The sequence below is a fragment of the Carcharhinus amblyrhynchos genome, chromosome 14, assembly GCF_965287045.1.
Source record: "Carcharhinus amblyrhynchos chromosome 14, sCarAmb.v2.hapA, whole genome shotgun sequence".
NCBI lineage: Eukaryota > Metazoa > Chordata > Chondrichthyes > Carcharhiniformes > Carcharhinidae > Carcharhinus > Carcharhinus amblyrhynchos.
In genome coordinates, this window is record NC_137337.1 from 29,491,031 (window position 1) to 29,509,886 (window position 18,856).

An 18,856-nucleotide genomic window follows, 5' to 3' on the forward strand; every position below is an offset into this window, starting at 1 on the left:
TCTCTTCCATCATCTTCCATTGGGAAAAAGACATAGAAATCTGAGATCACAAAATCAACTGACTCCAGAACAGCTTCTTCTCTGCTGCCATCAGACTTATGAATGAATGCACCTCATTTTAAGTTGATCTTTCTCTACACCCTAGCTATGACTGTAATACTGTACATAACACTGCATTCTCTCCCTTCCTTCTCTATGTACGGTATGCTTCATTTGTATAGTGCGCAGGAAACAATAATTTTCTTTGTAAATTAGTACATGTGACAATAATAAAGCAAATCAAATGAAATCAAAAAAGAATTCCCCACCGCCACATTGTTATCAATTATTATCGCTCTGAATGGGATGTTAAGAGAAACAGCAATGGCTTCTCATTATTTTTATGTTTGATTTAGAAAGCAGAAGTGAACCTCATGATATAATAATTCTGATGATGATATCAGATTGGAAGGTTGAATACATGGAGAAAGTTCTAGATATAATCACTGGCTAGAATTTTGCACAAATTCAAATATAGCCATCTTCTCTTACAGGAGAAGTGTGGAGAGAAGGGGTTGGGTTTCCCCCTTGTGATTAGGAATCGGGAATTGTGACTGATCCCATGTCGCATTCCCATCTTTGTCTCTAGCCAGCTGGGAAAAACAATTTTCACTGGATTGGCGTCTTAATGACCCTCGGGACAGGTGTGCTGCCCAATTAGTGGCCACGAACATACACCAGGGGAGTTACTCAAAATGTCGTTCTTGCAATTTCTGATATCAGACCCTATAATTTAATTCCCAGCGCAAGCTCATTCCATTGAATCGTTGCATTATATAACACATATCAGGAACGTGGAAAATATTCCAAGACAGAGAAAGAGAGAAGCGGCAATGAGCCTTTGAACATGATTCTGATTGAATAGATGGCCTTTCAAAAGCCCTTAAAGGTGGGATGAGGGACAACAAGGCAAAGGATTTTAAGATAGGGGTTCTGAGCAGGACAAAGATAATCAACGTTTTGTCATCGGTGGGAGAAATGAGATGCATAGAAGGTTATAGTTAAATAGTTATAGTTAAGTATAGTTGTTTTCGTTAGAGAGAATTAGGTTAAGAGGTGACCTAATTGAGGCATACAAGATGATCAGAGGATTAGATAGGGTGACCAATGAGAGCCTTTTTCCTCAGATGGTGATGGCTAACACGAGGGGACATAGCTTTAAATTGATGGGTGGTAATTATAGGACGGATGTCAGAGGTAGGTTCTTTACTCAGAGGGTAGTAAGGGCGTGGAATGCCCTGCCTGCAGCAGCTGTGGACTCGCCAACTTTAAGGGTGTTCAAATGGTCTGTGGATAGGCATATGGATAGCATTGGAATAGTTTAGGTTAGAGGGTCATTAGATTGGTTCCACTGGTTGGCACAACATCGAGGGCCGAAGGGCCTGTACTGCGCTGTAATATTCTATATTCTATGTTCTAAAAGATGGGATAGGAGAGGAAACAGTTACCTAGTTAGGGTAGAGTAGTTTTGTGGAGTAACTTGAACTATTTGAGGTTGTGGATTTTGAATTTAATAGATTGGAAATCATGGAGTTCAATGATAAAAGGAGAGAAGGGCGAGGAGGGTTTAGAGTGGGTAACATTGCAGGCAGTGGAAGTTTGAGTAATTTATGGTCACCAGAGGGAGACTTTTGAGAAATCAAGTTGAGAGGGGGGCTAAAGCTTGCATAGACGTTGTTGTAGCTGCTATCTGTGCGTGGTCTTAAAAAAAAGAGATTTTTATCTTCAAAGTGGCCAGGTAAATGGAAAACTGGGAATGATAGGGGAAGATTGGTGATGAAAATTGCATTGCTACTTAATCATCTCTTTTTTCCCTCCAAATTTTCACTTCTTTGCATTCAATAAAACTTTTTCAATGCTGCTGACCCCCTTTCTTTCCAAGCTGCAGCTAGCTGGCTTCAGAGGGTTTCTAATGGTCTCCCAGCGCCATGTACATCTCGGGAAGTCAGAAGGCCACTCTCTTAATGGAGCTTCCTAATGACCATTACACACCCAGTTAAAGGGGCGGGTGATTTCACCTTTCCCCCGGCCCCAATCCCCCCCTGCCCTTGGGAAAGTTATGATGTGGAGATGCCGGCGTTGGACTGGGGTAAACACAGTAAGAAGTCTCAAAAGTTAACAGAGTTGGGAACAGAGGTGGCTGACCAGTGCACAGGCCATCAGTGTCATTTCTATGACGTCCTGCTCTGTTCTGCCTGATTTGGGATGGGGAAATCTCACTTAAGTTCTTAAATACACCTCTGAGAATGAGCTCTTTTTGCCTGTCAGTATGAACAAGAAGCAGGAGTAAACCATTTGGTCCCTCTCTGAGCCTGCTGTATCATTTAATAAGATTATAGTTGATCTGATAGTAACCTAAATTTACACCCTGCCCACCCGAATAACCTATCACTCTCTTGTTTACCAAGAATCTATCCACATTTACCTTAAAAAGATTCAAAGTCTCTGCTTCCACTGCCTTTTCAGGAAGAAAATTCCAAAGACTCACAACTGTCTGTATGAAAAAAATTCATCCCATCTCCATTTTAAATGGATAACTCCTTATTTTTAAACAGTGACCCCCACCCCCCCCCATTCTAGAGTTTCTGACAAGAGGAAACATCTTCTCTACATCCATCCTGTCAGGACTTCTTGTATGTTTCATTCAAGTTGCCTCTTACTCTTCCAAACTCCAGTGTCTGCAGCTCAGCCTCCACCCCCTAAACTCTGAGCCAAACCTGCTCAAACTGCAAACACTTCCTGCAGATGTGTTTGTTTTGGATCAAACTGGCATCCAGGAGCTCCCACGTGCTGCAGCTGTGACACATCACCTGCCCTGCCATCCTTAATGTTCTTAAGTTCATAAGATAGAGGAGCAAAATTAAACCATTCGGCCCATCGAGCTCACCCCACCATTCGATCATGGCTGATATGCTCCTCATCCCCATTTTCCTGCCTTCTCCCCATAACCCTGCAACCCATTATCAAGTCAAAATCTGCCTAACTCCTTCTTAAATTTACTCACCTTCCCAGCATCCACCACACTTTGGGGTAGTAAATTCCACAGATTCACAATCCTTTGGGAGTAGTAGTTTCTCCTCAACTCTGTTTTAAATTTGCTGCCCGTTATTCCAAGACTATGACCTTTTGTCTAGAGTGCCACATCAGTGGAAGCATCTGTTCCACATCTACTTTATCCATACCTTTTATCATCTTGAATCCCTCAATTTGATCTCCCCCTTATTCTTATAAATTCCAGAGAATATAGATCTAAAACTGTTCAATCTCTCTAATGTGCTCTAATTAGATGTGTCATTATTTTATTTATACATTTTCTACTTTTTTATAAATTTTATTTGTGTTTTTATATGTTTTATGATCCTTACCTTATCAGTTACTAGTCTATTTTGAACCTCAGGAAGGGAAAAAAACTTCATTCATTTACCAGATACTTGCCAAATAACTAGCTTCTTCTCCTGCAGCAGTGAAAAATTGCTTGCTTGTAGGTTGAGGAAGTTAGAAAGCAAAAAGCGTACGAGCTTCTCTTTCCCTTCCTTCCCTAACCCACTTAATCACCCAACTCCTAGCGCTCTATTCTAAGTCGTACCTCTTGCAGTAAAACTAACTTAAAGCACCTCTTTCCTCCTGCGAATTCTCACTTTGAACATAATTCCTGAATATACTTTCATGGCCTCTGTCTCATGCAGGGCAAAGTCTCCACTCACTGACCAAATGCTTTCAGTGGGAGTATTGATACTGGAAAGGCAGAAAACTCTTTCACCCAACTACCTCTTTTGGAAACAGTGACCCATGAAACAAGATTACCTTGTTTTCTTTGTCTTCAGACTGGACAGTACTTGTTTAAAAGCATTTTAGATTTCTTCCATGGGCGCATGAGCATGATCTTATTGAATGGAGCAAGCTTGAGGGGCCAAATATCCTGCTCCTGCTACTAATTTGTATGTTTCTATCTTCCAATACATGTGACATAATGACATAATTTGATTGGGATAATTGAATGTTGCATTATGAGATGTTGGTATGTTTTATACTCATGATCTGTTCACTTATTTTCTTTGTGGATCCTTAAAAGTCAATTGAAATTATCAAGGCTTGCTGTATAAAGAATACCATTCGCTAAAATCAATTAAAAATATTGAGGAAGAATCAAGTGTTTTACAATTCTCTGTAACTATTTTATACCTGAAATCACCATGCTAGGGGTGATCTTCAGGTCAGCCAGGTCTAGAAGGTGCAGTCCAGCCACCAGACCCCCATCCCGGGGGCGGGGGGGGGGGAGAAGGGCAAGGTCAACCCCTTCCCCCCATTCAAGCCCACCCAATCCCCAAGACCCCTTGGAGGACCCTTCCTCTGCAGTCTGGCAGTGGCAGAGGGCACTGGACTTACCTCCTTGATAACCCCCCCCTTGGGGCCCAAGGCCCCACACCAGGGTGTCAGTGACAGGATGCCCAGGGGCAGGGCCCCTTTGGCATTGCCAGGGCACATGGACTGAAGGTGGGCCTAAATGGGGGTCTGAGAGGAGAAGGGACTGAGGGTGGGGGCCTGATGGGGGTGGCCGGATCTTGTTGTGTCACCTTCATGCCTGCGTGTTGTGGGGCAGTAGTAACTCATTATTTGAGTGGTGGGTGGAAGGATGGCCTTCTTTGCTGTGGGATTGGTGGTGCTCCCCTAATCAATGGGGCGGGGGGCACAATTTTGGGGAGATTTTTTGTCCACCAATGGACAGATCTTTTTAAAGAGTGTCCTAATCTCTGAGCAACTGGGCTGGCTGGCATGAATCGCAGGAAATAAATATTTGCAATCATTAGGTGCTTGAATCCCAACTGACAGACGCTTAGTGTGACAGCATGAATCATTCCCATTTTCACGCCAGCAGTAGCACTTAGCATGAAAATGGGAGAATTCCACCCTATACTTGTGAAGAGACAGAAAATTAGTTTGCAAACATTTTTGTTTTTGAGTGAATCATTGAATATTGCAGAAGGAGACCATTTGGCCCAACCCTGCGCCGACCAAGATGCCACCCAGGCTGTATCCCCGCAACCCACATATTTACCCTGCTAATTCTCCTGACACTAAGGCCAATTTAGCATGGCCAATCAACCTAACCCACACATCTTTGGACTGTGGGAGGAAACCGGACCACCCGGAGGAGACCCACACAGGCACAGGCAGGATGTGCAAACTCCACACAGACAGTGACCCGAGGCCGGAATTGAACCCAGGTTCCTGGAGCTGTGAGGCATCAGTGCTAACCACTGTGCCACCACGTTGCAAATTTGTGGTGAGATTTGAATTTTAGTAACCACATTGTGTGTGTATTAGTTTTGGAGATGTATTTAAAAGCATTTGAAAAGAAACTGTACAATGTCAGAGGTCTTTAGCTGACACAACATAGTGCATTAGTCCTTTGAAGCTGCCACATTATTTTAAAACAAGTTTCTGAAACAGGTTTCTGATTTGTATGCGTGTTTGTGTGTGTGTATAACTTGTGCCACCATTACAGTGCGCACCAACCAAAGGATTGTGCTCTTAAATGTCTTTCTAGTTGGACTGGCATTCAACAAAACCCAGCTTTTAACCCAACCAACAGGACTGCTAGCACCAGATCTTTGTTTGTTGTAGGCCTAAGAATGTTGGTTGGAATATGAAATGACTTGTGATTAAATAGCAACTGAGCTGTCACAGGCAAAAAGTAAAGCCCAATTTTTCAGGATGAATGGAGATGCGTCATTTGAATTTGCATATTTTACCAAACTGTACAAGCAGTATAAAGCTGTACAGATATTAAACCAAAGCCTCTCTGCTTCTGTACATCTTCTCTATTACAATGCTCTAAAAACCTGCTTCTTTTGATCAGCCATCCTCATGTCTCAATATGTGGTTCTGTGTCAATTTTTGAATGATAATGCCCCTGTAAAACACCTTGAAACATTTTATCAGATAAATATATGATGTTGTTACATAATATATTATATAGTGGTATTTTTATGTTTAATCATTATCTGTGTTGGCATTTGACTCAATAATATTCTGTTGTATTTTGTTTTGTCCTTGCAGCCAAGTATCCAGAGATCAAGTCACTAATGGGGCCAGACCCTAATCTAAAGTGGATTGTGTCTGGAATGGTCCTTACACAGACCATTGCATGCTTCGTTGTGAAAGATTTGTCTTGGAAATGGATTATATTCTGGGCTTATGCTTTTGGAGGCGCCATCAACCATTCAATGACTCTAGCCATTCACGATATCTCTCATAATGTTGCATTTGGCAATAAGCTAGCAAAATGGAACCGAATGTTTGCAATGTTTGCTAATCTACCAATTGGGCTGCCTTATTCTGCATCATTTAAGAAGTATCACATAGATCATCATCGATACCTGGGTGGCAATGGCTTAGACGTAGATATCCCAACAGATATTGAAGGATGGTTCTTCTGCACTCCTTTTCGCAAAATCATTTGGCTTATTCTCCAGCCACTTTTTTATGCTCTTAGGCCCCTTTATGTTAACCCTAAACCCATTACAAAATTGGAGGTTTTGAATGCTGTGGTGCAGTTTGCGTACGATTTTCTCATCTATTACCTGTGGGGGTTGAAACCAGTAGTATACTTGATATCTGGCTCAGTCCTATGCATGGGTATACATCCAATCTCTGGACACTTCATTGCTGAACATTACATGTTTCTGAAGGGGCATGAAACCTACTCGTATTATGGTTCTCTCAACTGGATAACATTTAATGTTGGATACCATGTCGAACACCATGACTTTCCCAGTATTCCTGGTAGCAAGTTACCATTGGTAAGTACATGAATTAGAGAATTTGCTTTTAGGGATTTGCTAATGGATAAGTGAGTAAATGCACCATATGGTTTGGTACTAAACTGTTCAGGACGACCCCAAGCTTATGACCTAATCTATGTTGAGGTAGATGACCTCAATTAAGGTAACAATGATGACACTAAAGTCTACTATGGTATCCCAGGCTTTGAGGGTAAAAAAAACAACCCATGTTCCTGCTGTAATGGCCCAATGATCTTAGCTGCAAAGGGTGTGTGTGGATTGTCAAACAAATATAGGGCTGGGCTCAGCAAATCCCACATTAGCTAATGACATTCTCTGGCCAAGCTTACAAAAGTAGCTGAGGGACTGAAAGGCTGCTGGTGTCTGTGGAACTGCACCCTAACATGAGTCACCACTTTTAAGGGAATATTGAGGCAATATATTGTTACAGTAAACATCATAAAAAGCTAGCTTTTCACCATACAAAAGATAACTGATGTCCCACTGACATCACTAAGTGTGCATCGGTTATTAACATTAACTAAAAGGAATGGCAACATTTCGGTTGAGTCTTTTCCCCTCATGGCCATCCTGAATTGCACAAGGGGTTTCTAACAACATAATCCTCATTAATATTACATGATAGAACACTTAGGCTGAATGTTTTTTTAAAAAATTCAAGGCCTGTGTGTTAAAATTAAGATGCCTTAAGTCAAATAATTGAATTCTCAGAACCTGAGATGTAACTCGTTACTGTCATGTTTGGTAGTTGCAGCCTCTTGTCTAGCTAATTGTTAGAAACCTAAATATACCACCCTGTTTGGTTATGAATTTCAATACCTTAGAGCAAGAGGACCTTGGGGGCAAAGAATGTAATACTTTATCTGTGACAAGCTGATTTCTAAGAGCAAAATGAGCAGGACTGTGCCTTCAAACCCTCATTTATTAAAGTTATTTAAAGTTTAACTTTTTTCTATTAGTGTCACAAGTAGGCTTATATAAATACTACAATGAATTCACTGTGGAAATCCCTAGTTGCCACATTCTGGAGACTGTTCAGGTACACTGAGAGAGAATTTAGCATGGCCAATGCACCTGACCACAGATCTTTTATTGTCAATAACAAATCCTACAATACCACTAATGCATTATTATTCCTACGTATAATTCAGAGCATTTAATAAAGATTGTGTTACAATTCATATCATTAGAAATGACTTGTGTTGCTCAAACGTATATAGATTTTTTTTTTATTTCCATTCTCTACCATCTTTTTTAATCTTGCCAATGATTTGTTCCTACTGGGGGTAAATTTACAAAAAGGAGCTACCTTGGATATTCTATTTCATCAAATGATAGGTTTTGCCATTTTAAGAGGCCTTATTGTCCTCTGCGGAGTTTACAAAAAGCTTCAGTTCCTGAAAACCCCTCTTTAAATATTCAAATTTGAAAGCACATCACTGGCTATTTGGAAGGCTGATACATGATACCGGGTAAATAATACAATGTGGTTTTTACAGAACTTTAAAAAAATGTAATTTTGCTGTTTGAATTTTGCTGTTTGAAGAAAGTTCAGACTACATCAGTGCATTGCAGCTGATGTCATTGATACCTTTAGGGGGAGCAATGGCCTAGTGGTATTATCGCTAGGTAAATCAGCTAACATTCTGGGAACCTGGGTTTGAATCTCGCAGTAAGAAGTCTCACAACACCAGGTTAAAGTACAACAGGTTTATTTGGTAGTAAACGCCACTAGCTTTCGGAACACTCCTCCTTTGTCAGGTGAGTGGGGAGTTCTGATCAGTTCTCCCCACTCACCTGACGAAGGAGCAGCCTTCCAAAAGCTAGTGCCGTTTACTACCAAATAAACCTGTTGGACTTTAACCTGGTGCTGTGAGACTTCTTACTGTGTTTACCCCAGTCCAACACCGGCAGCCCCACATTTTGAATCTCGCCACAGCAATCGCTTCTCAGCTTTTTGGCTAAGATCAAGTGTAGTATCGACATGCTGTACTTGGTTGAAGTCATTAGGTTACATTTTAGCTTCATTTGAAGCAATTTTTAAAAGTGGCATCTCAGCCTTTTAGCTAAGATGCAAATAAGATCAGGCCTTGGCGAAGGAGCTATACCTACTCCAATCAGCTTGGATCATGTAGATCAAGCCCAAGATAAGGGGTAAGAGCCCTGTCTTGTCAGCTTGGATCGGGAATGGCTCAACTTGTTGAATTGGACTTGATTTGATTGAATTGGAATAAAAACAAAAAAAACAGATGGTGGAATTTGAATATAATAAGAAAAATCTGGAATTAAGAATCTACTGTGAAACTATTATCAATTGTTGGAAAAACCCACCTGGTTCACTATTGTCCTTTAGGGAAGGAAATTTGCAATCCTTACCTAATCTGGCCAACATGTGACTCCAGAGCCACAGCAATGTGGTTGACTCTCAACCAGCTTCCCCAAGGGCAACTAGGGATTGGCAATAAATGCTGGCCAACCTGTGACGCCCATGTCCCATGAATGAATAAAAAAAAATCTTGATGCTAAAAACACAATGGACAATAAGTGACAATGTTTCTTTGATAAGTCAGTGAAATAAAAAAAAATTGGTAACAAATTGACCTTATGTATATATCATGCTAACAATGCTGGAAGCAATTAAAATCCATTTTGTTTACAATACGTTAAGATTTATTCAGTGTAAGTTGTGCAAGTGTGAACTTTGATACATATATTTATATGGCCAATAATTCAATTCTCGTTTTAGCTGTTGAAATACATAATTCAAAAGTAAAAATCTATTTTCCAGCTAATCAAATAGTTTCTCACATGTTATTTCATTTTTTAAATGAAATTGATATTAGAAATAGATTTATTACAATAACTATTAGAGGACTGGGCAGCACCATAAATAGGCACAGGCTTTTCACACAGATACAGCTTTGTGTTCATGGGAGTCTCAATTTGCTATCCAGTGGACCCTGTTTATTAATTCTCAAACCAGTTACTAATGGGCCAATACCTTAGAGGTTCATAGATGTTGGATGTTATAAAATATCCCTGAAGGCTTCATTAATTTGATAATCTCACCTAGATAGGCTATAGAGATGGAAAAGGGAAAATCTACCATGGACAAAAATTAGGTTGGTTCTGAATTTGGATGTTAGGAACAGAGGAAATATTGGACTGGTTAGTCAGTTTTGTGGTCAATATTCATTTATAGATAGTCAACCACTGCCGCTTTCAGTCCTCTTGAATTTTTATTTCTTTATTTGCTGAAACTTGAGCTGTTTGGTTATTGAACTTCAGTCCATAATCAGTTATATCCCTTAATAATATGAATGTCATGTTTTGCGATGGAAGATTAAACGTGTAAACAAGACAATTGTCCAAATGTTGATGTCTTATACAATGTTAAATATGTTGTATAAAAAGGTTATTTAATACATTGACAATACAGTGGATAGATGTAAAGTGGGGATGATTAGGGTAAGTTCACATAGATGTGTGACTGACCAACAGAGGGCTCTCTTATCAGATGCAGGGCAATCGTGCTTCTTTATCAATGGGAATGAGTGTTCCTAAATAGAGGATTGAGGAGCCAAGAGATACAGGGCCATGACCTTGAAGTTCCTCAGCATCAGATTTGGGGCTACCAATGCTGATTTCCATTCTGAGGCCTACAAATTAGCAGCTGATCTGATAACTCTTGAAGTTAGGAGGAAGCAATGATCAGAACTATTATAATTTATGCCCCAGAAGTCCTCTTCCTGCATTCTGTCAATACCACAGACAAATTGTACTAACAGAAATGCAAATACTATTTTGAATGACAAACTTTGTGATTTTATGTTGTACAATTGTTAGAGTGGCACCAAGTAGCTTTTTGCCTGACATTGTAGTCGCATCTCCATTATTATATAAAATATTAAGGACAAGAAAATCACTATGTGAGGTATTAACACAAACAAATGTGTGTGTTAACTTTCTGTGAATTAACAGTATTAGAAAAATTTGAATGGGAAGAGGAAGTAAAACTCATTACAAAAATAATATTGACATTCCTTGGAGTTGCCGATGGAAGAGAAAAATAAATTAAATTTTAAGATGTTTATACAGTATCCTTAAAGTAACAAAGCCAATGCTCAGAATGGAACGGGCAGATTCAAATCCATTCCATCCTCTCTTCAAAGTCCAAATTTCAATTCCAGTTGAATCCAATTCATGGTTCCCTCAAGAGAGGCAAACAAGATCCAAGCTGACAAGATAAGGCATTGCACCCTATCTTGGACTTGATCTGACACTTGAACTTAGCCAAAAGGCTGATAAAGGTCAAAGAAGTTTTAAAAATAAAGGAATGGTTTACTAATGCATTTGTATTGATACAGCAAGTCTTCTAGCGAGACTAGCTGACAGTAATACTCCCCATGTTGATACTTTAACTGCTGGTGAACTTATTTGAGATGTTGTGACACACAATTGTGATGTGAATAGTATGTGGCATGAAAGTTGCAACACAGACAGTAATTACTGAGCTGACAGCCTGCCTGGATTTGCAGTGGCGTGGCAGGAATCACACCTCAGGCTATTTCCCAATATCATGATCCAAACTTCTGCCCAGCAGTGCTTGCCTACATTATTTCATCATGAGTTGGCAGGAATGGGCTAGGGTCAGGGCTACTGCCTTCTAAAGCAGGGCAGAGGTAGAAACAGAGGTGAGCAGAGAAGAAGGCCCACCTTGTTTCCCAGAGACCTCAGCTTAGCCCTGTAGATGTTTTAGTACCTTAACCTTTGCCCCTCACTTAATCAATTATGGGGAAATAGTGGTCTAGTGGTAATTTCACCATCCTAGCAATCCAGAGGCTGAGGTTAATGTTCTGGGGACAGGTGTTCAAATCCCACCTTGGCAGCTGGTGAAATTCAATTAATAAATTAGAATTTTAAAGCTCCTCTAGGTAATGGTGAACCATTGTTGATTGTTATAAAAACTCATCTCGTTCATTAATGTCATTAATTTGATTAGGGATAGTCAGCATGGTTTTGTGAAGGGTAGGTCGTGCCTTACAAACCTTATTGAGTTCTTTGAGAAGGTGACCAAAGAGGTGGATGAGGGTAAAGCAGTTGATGTGGTGTACATGGATTTCAGTAAAGCATTTGGTAAGGTTCCCCACAGTAAGCTATTGCAGAAGATACAGAGGCATGGGACTGATTTGGATCAGAAATTGGCCAGCTGTAAGAAGATAGAGGGTGATGGTTGATGGAAATGTTCATTTTGGTGTACCGCAAGGATCTGTTCTGGGGCCATTGCTGTTTATCATTTATAAAAATGACCTGGATGAGGGCGTAGAAGGATGGCTAGTAAATTTGCGGATGACACTAAAGTTGGTGAAGTTATAGATAGTGCGGAAGGATGTTGCAGGTTACAGAGGGACATAGATAAGCTGCAGAGCTGGGCTGAGTGGTGGCAAATGGAGTTTAATGTGGAAAAGTGTGAAGTAATTCACCTTGGAAGGAGTAATAGGAATACAGAGTACTGGGCTAATGGGAAGTTACTTGGTAGTGTGGTTGAGCAGAGAGATCTTGGTGTCCATATGCATAAATCTCTGAAAGTTGACATCCAGGTTGATTGGGTTGTTAAGAAGGCGTATGGTGTGTTAGCTTTTATTGGTAGAGGGATTGAGTTTAGGAGCCATGAGGTCATGTTGCAGCTGTACAAAACTCTGGTGCGGCTGCACTTGGAGTATTGCATACAGTTCTGGTCGCCACATTATAGGAAGGATGTGGAAGCATTGGAAAGGGTGCAGAGGAAGTTTACCAGGAAGTTGCCTGGTATGGTGAAGGTCTTATGAGGAAAGGCTAAGGGACTTGAGGCTGTTTTCATTAGAGAGAAGAATGTTAAGAGGTGACTTAATAGAGGCATATAAGATGATCAGAGGATTAGATAAGCTGGACAGTGTGAACATTTTTCTTCGGACGGAGATGGCTAGCATGAAACATTGAAAATAGGAGCAGGAATAGGCCACTCAGCCAATGAACCTGCTCTGCCATTCAAAGTGATCATTGCTGATCCTCTATCCCAATGCCTTACATTCACTTCCCCCCACCCCCACGCCCCCCATATCCCTTGTATCTTTAATGTCTAGAGATCTACCTGTTGCTTTCTTAAGTACGTTCAGTGACTTGACTTCCACAGTCTTATGTGGTAGAGAATTACACAGCTTGGCCACCCTTCTGAGTGAAGACATCATTCCTCATCTCAGTTTTAAATAGCCTAACTCATTTCCTCAGACAGTGACCCCTTGTTTTAGAACTTTCACCCCCACACAGGGGAAACAATATCCCTGCATCCAGTCTGTCCAACCCTATCAGAAGTTTATATATTTCAATGAGATCCCGCTCTAAATTTCAATGAATACAGGCCTATTTAACCCAATCTCTCCTCATATGACAACCCTGCCATCCCTGAAATCATTCTGATGCACCTTTGCTTCATTCTTTCTATGGCAAAATACATGTAATCTTCAGTAAGGAGATCAAAACTGTACACAATACTCCAGGTGTGGTATCATCATTGCCCTGTATAGCTACAGTAAGACATGCTTGCCTCTGTAGTCAAATCATCTTGCAATAAAGGTCAAAATACCATTTGCCTTCTTATTTGCTTGCTGCATCTGCATGCAAGCTTTCAGTGACTGGCATACAAGAACACCCAGGTCCCTTTGTACATCAACATTTCCCTATCTATCACTATTTAAATATACTGTTCTTCCCACTGAAGTGGGTAACTTCACACTGATCCACACTATATTGCATCGGTCATGTATTTGCCCACTCATTCAACTTGTCTAGATCACCTTGAAGCCTCTTTACTTCCTGCTCGCCACTCACAGTTCCACCTAGTTTTGTGTTGTCAGCAAAAGTGGAAATATTGCATTGGGTTCCCTCACTCAAATCATTGATGTATATTGTGAATAACTGGGGCTCCAAGCACTGATCCCTGCAGGACCCCACTGGTCACTACTTTCCATTCTGAAGAAGACCCATTTATTCCTACTGCTTCCTGTCTGCCTACCAATTCTCAAACCAGACCAGTGTGTTACCTCCAATCCCAACCCCAAAATTTTGTGCACTAACTTCTTACGTGGGATCTTATCAAAAGTTTTTTGAAAATCCACATACATCACATTCACCGGCTGTCTCCTTTATCTATTCCACTAGTCATGTCCTAAAAAATACAGTTTGTTGGATTTCCCTTTCACAGATCTATGCTGACTTTATCTAATCCTGTTAATATTTTCTAAGTGTCCTAATGTCACATCTTTTATATACATATATATATATACACACGCTAGCATTTTCCCTACTACTGATCTTAGTCTAACTGCTCTGTAATTCTCTGTTTTCTCCCTCCCTCCTTTTTTTAAATAGTGGGGCCACATTTGTCACTTTCCAAACTGCTGGGATTGTTCCAGGATCTACAGAGTTTGGAAGATGACAAACAAACCATCCATTATGTCTATGGCCCTCCCACCTGGGATGTAGATTATCAGGCAATGGCCTAGTGGTATTATCGCTGGATTATTAATCCAGAAACTCGGCTAATGTGTGGGGGCCCGGGTTCAAATCCTGTCATGGCAGTTGGTAGGATTCAATTAAAAAAAATCTGGAATTAAGAATCTACTGATGACCATGAAACCATTGTCAATTGTTGGAAAAACTCATCTGGTTTACTAATGTCCTTTAGGGAAGGAAATCAGTCATCCTTACCTGATCTGACCTACATGTGACTCCAGAGCCACAGCAATGTGAAAGACTCTCAACTGCCCCCAAGGGCAATAAATACTGGCCTGCCAGTGATGCTCATGTCCCACGACTGAATAAAAAAAGGCCTCGGGGGTTTGTCACCTTTCAGCTTCTAAATTCTTATTGCTTCAACAACAAAGAAATCTCAGTCAAAATGTAGGAACATACGACTTCATTCGCCCTCTCAAGACTATTCTGCAATTTAATTAGTAAAACCAAAATACCCCCAGGATATCCTGATACCTACCTAAATCTGCTGTGGTTGATCTTCCTGTGCTGGTGTTTGTTACCTGTGGAGTGGGTGACAGGATGTTGAGAGGCGCTAGCTTTGGTACTGCTACTTTGCGGATGCTGCATGGTGCTCATCTTTGGAGAGCAAGTGTAAAAATAGAAAAGCTATCTGATCTGAAATGAGAGGCACTCCATGAAATTGAGCTTACACAATGACACATAGAGACATACCCTAAGGGAAATGAGGTGGGAAAATAAAAATAAAGCCTTGCGTTGCTGATTATCATTTAAACACCAGGGCCAAATTATTGTTCCAAACCCATATACTTGGTTAATTTCTCCATTGATTGCCATGGTAATAGGTTAGCTGCACACAAATGTGTTGGAAAATAGTGGTAGTTTGTTGGACTAATGATGCAGAGACATGAGTTCAAATCCCGCAATGGGAGCCTGGGAATTTAAAATCAGTTAAAATCTGGAATTAACAAGCTTCTATCAATAACGATGACGACAAAACTATGAGATGGCGGAGGAAACTATGTCCTTTAGGAAAGGAAATCTGCTGTCTTCACCCGCTGAGGTATACATGTGTCTGCAGACCCAGTAGAACTTCTAGCTTCTCCCTGAAAGGGCCTAGTGAGCTGTTTAGTTGTACCAAACCACAACATAGTATAAGAAGAATAAAAATGGACAGACAACCATGCACCAGTTGAAGCATTGAGTTAAGACACAGCCAGACCAGTCAGTGGTGAAGAGTGCTACTCATTAACGTCTGGGGATTTGTGTTTCAAATTCAACAACTGATAGGAGGAGGACAGTCCAGGTACTTCTCCATCCTCATTGACGGTAAAACTGAGCACCTGAGTGCAAAGGACAAGGCTAAAGGACTTGCAACCATCCTGGAAGAACCAACCGCTGCAAACTCCTCTTCAAGTCACACGCCATTCTGTCTTAGAAACATATTGCTCCTCCTTCATTGTCGCTGAGTCAAAGTCCGAGCATACCCTATCTGACACACTGTGGGGGCAGTTAAGGAAGGACAATGCCTGCGATGCCCACGTCTCAGAATGAACAATGATGCTGTAGCTTTGGAATGGAGGCTCCTCCCTGCAGCACAAATCAACATTGTTTTAGCTAATTAATCTTCATTAATTTACAATTCCTTTGACTGCCTATTGTTCAAAATTTCTGATTGCAAATAGGATGTGGTTGTTTTGTTTTTATTGGTAAGGAAACAGTATTTCATCAGACAAAGTGCAAATCTGGAACCTACTCCCTCAAAAGACTTCACTTGCACTGCCATAATGCCCAGGACTAGACCAATGCTGGAAAATGGGATTAGCGTAGTCAGACCAGATCAGCCTGTTGACAATATCCAAGTAAGATTGAGAAATGTAGCCAGTGAATGTAAATTCAAAAAAATCAATGAAAGGCTGCTTGATCAGCTCATTTAATGATTTGCACAACCTGATGTACAAAAAAGCTCTGATAGGACAGGACAGGGCAGCACGGTGGCACAGTTAGCACTACTGTCTCACAGCGCCAGGGACCCACGTTCAATTCCGGCCTTGGGTGACTCTGATAGTGTATCTTACCCAAGCCCTATCTGATGCCCTATCTGAATGTGCATTCTCCCTGCATGGGTTTCCTCCCACAGTCCAAAAATGCGCAGGTTAGGTTGATTGGCCATGCTAAATAGCCCTTTAGTGTCCCAAGATATGTACGTTAGGAGATTAATGAGATAAATATGTGGGGTTATGGGGATAGGGCTTGGGTAAGATACACTATCAGAGTTTCGGTGCAGACTCGATGGACCAAATGTACTTAATCCAGTACATGAGGTTTTTCAAATCACATATTTTTCAAATCACAGCAAACCTATGAGAGATGATACTGAGTACCAGTTGCTAGAATCACATGAGAGAAATTTCAACAGAGTCAAATGTAAGAAGACAAATCTATCGTTCTGCAAGAGGGAGAAACCCATCACTCTGCAAGTACAGGGGACACATGCTTTGACAAGAGGATTTGAAGCAGTGAGGGGACACACAACTGTAGACATCTCAACTGTTGCTGGGGCAGAAATCTAAAATTAAAATCAAGTAATTAATTTTCTGCACCGAAACTCCCATCAACATCATCATTTGGAAGATAACCAGGCATTGGAGGCAGCCCAGAGAAGATTCACTAGGTTGATCCCTGGTATGGAGGGATTTTTTTTTGAGGAAAGGTTGAGTAGGTTGGGACTATACTCGTTGAAGTTCAGAAAAATGAAAGGAGACCTTATTGAGTCATATAGAATTTGCTGGGGCTTGACAGGATGGATGCTGAGAGGATGTTTTCTCTTGTGGGAGAGTCTAGGACAAAAGGGTATAAGCTCAGAGTTAGGGGTTGCCCATTTAAGACAGACATGAGGAGGAATTTCTTCACTCAGAGGACAGGGACTCTGTGGAATTCTTTACTGCTTTAGAGGTTGGGTTGTTAAGTATGTAGAAGGCTGAGATAGATAATTAGTGAGGGGGGATCAAGAGTTATGAGGATAAGGTGGGAATGTAAAGTTGAGGATTATAACATCAGATCAATCATGATTTTATTAAATGGCAGAGCAGACTCAATGGGCTAAATGGCCTACTTCTGCTCCTATGTTTTATGTACAATCCACTCCATGTTCTCATTCGCCAGTGTTGAGAACTCTGCTGACTCTACTGAAGTGAATAACTCACATGTTAGCTAAGAATTTATGAAATGTGTCCTTGTGATGCTGAAGTCTGGATGTCAGAGCAGAGCTATTCAATTAGAGATGGGCATTTAAGGATGAGCAAGAAATGCTAACCTTGCCAGCAAAGCCCATATCCTAGGAACAATTTTATAAAAAGACATACTGTTGAAGCCTTTACAAAAAGGTTCAAAATCATGTCTCCTTTTTCAGCAAAACTCAAGTTCTGTACTACCGAGCAACTAGTTCAAAATAAGTTATTGACATAAATGAAACGGTTGGAAAACCAGACTAACAGGCCACTGATTAAACTTTAAAAAAATTCCTGTTTTAAACAATATTCCAAAATAATTTGAACTCCTTAAGAAGTGCGGAACTTGTGTATTGCAAAACAAAAAGAGGTGTGCTGTTGAAACTTTGTGCCTTGCATTCATCAGGACAATTCACAAGATTACCATTATAATAATTCAGGCCCTGAAGTGTTTGCCAACAGGAAGGGAACAGTCTTGCCTGGTGATTGTCGAGCGAACACTTCAGTGGTCACGGGCATTCAGCCTCTGACCTTCGGGTAAGCGTTCTCCAAGGCGGCCTTCACGACACATGACAGCGCAGAGTCGCTGAGCAGAGACTGATAGCTAAGTTCCACACACATGAGGACGGTCTCAACAGGGATCTTGGGTTCATGTCGCACTATCTGTAACCCCCGTGACTTGCCTGGGTTTGCAAAACCTCACTCACTGTGCTGTCTGGAGACAATACACATCTCTTTAACCTGTGATCAGTGCTCCTTCCACACACATTGTCAGCCACTTTAGGACTTGAACAGCAGGTTAGGTGTAAAGATTCGCATTCTAATCAGTAATCTCTAAACTGTCTGTGCTTTATACGCTCTGTCCGAGGCCAGAACTCTCCATTCACCTGACGAAGAGGGAAACCTCGAAAGTCTGTGAGGTAGCCATGCTAATCACTGTGCCACCATGTCGCCCACCAGATTGGGTTAGGAATCCCACCCTTACAGTTACACGCTCACCCCCCGCCGACCTTAAAACCTGTTGGTCATGGAAGCAGGGCTAAAATGCAGGCCAATGTCGTTTTTTTTAAACAATCATTTTAAGTTTGCTTTCAATGTAATTTTATAGGGCACACATGACTACTTCAAGAATATTGAAAGAAAACTGGAAGGATTATACACAAGAAAAACATTCACATTTACTGTATTATCTGCTGCCAATGTTTCCTAGTAATTCTTGTTTTGAGTTGCTAGACAATTGAATTCTGTGTT

At 40.9% G+C, this 18,856-nt stretch overlaps 1 protein-coding gene and 1 non-coding gene across 2 annotated transcripts in view; both read left to right on the forward strand.

The window, feature by feature from the left end:
* Positions 1-18,856, forward strand: part of degs2 (delta(4)-desaturase, sphingolipid 2) — a 57,663-nt gene that overhangs the window by 12,675 nt on the left and 26,132 nt on the right. Inside the window, exon 2 of the mRNA XM_080202519.1 lies at positions 6,100-6,842. Coding sequence (XP_080058645.1) covers positions 6,100-6,842 — 743 coding nt within the window. The remainder of the gene's footprint in view (positions 1-6,099; positions 6,843-18,856) is intronic.
* On the forward strand, positions 8,787-8,985 carry LOC145352824 (U2 spliceosomal RNA). The gene has a single exon (XR_013888596.1). It is a non-coding gene; the product is annotated as a U2 spliceosomal RNA (small nuclear RNA).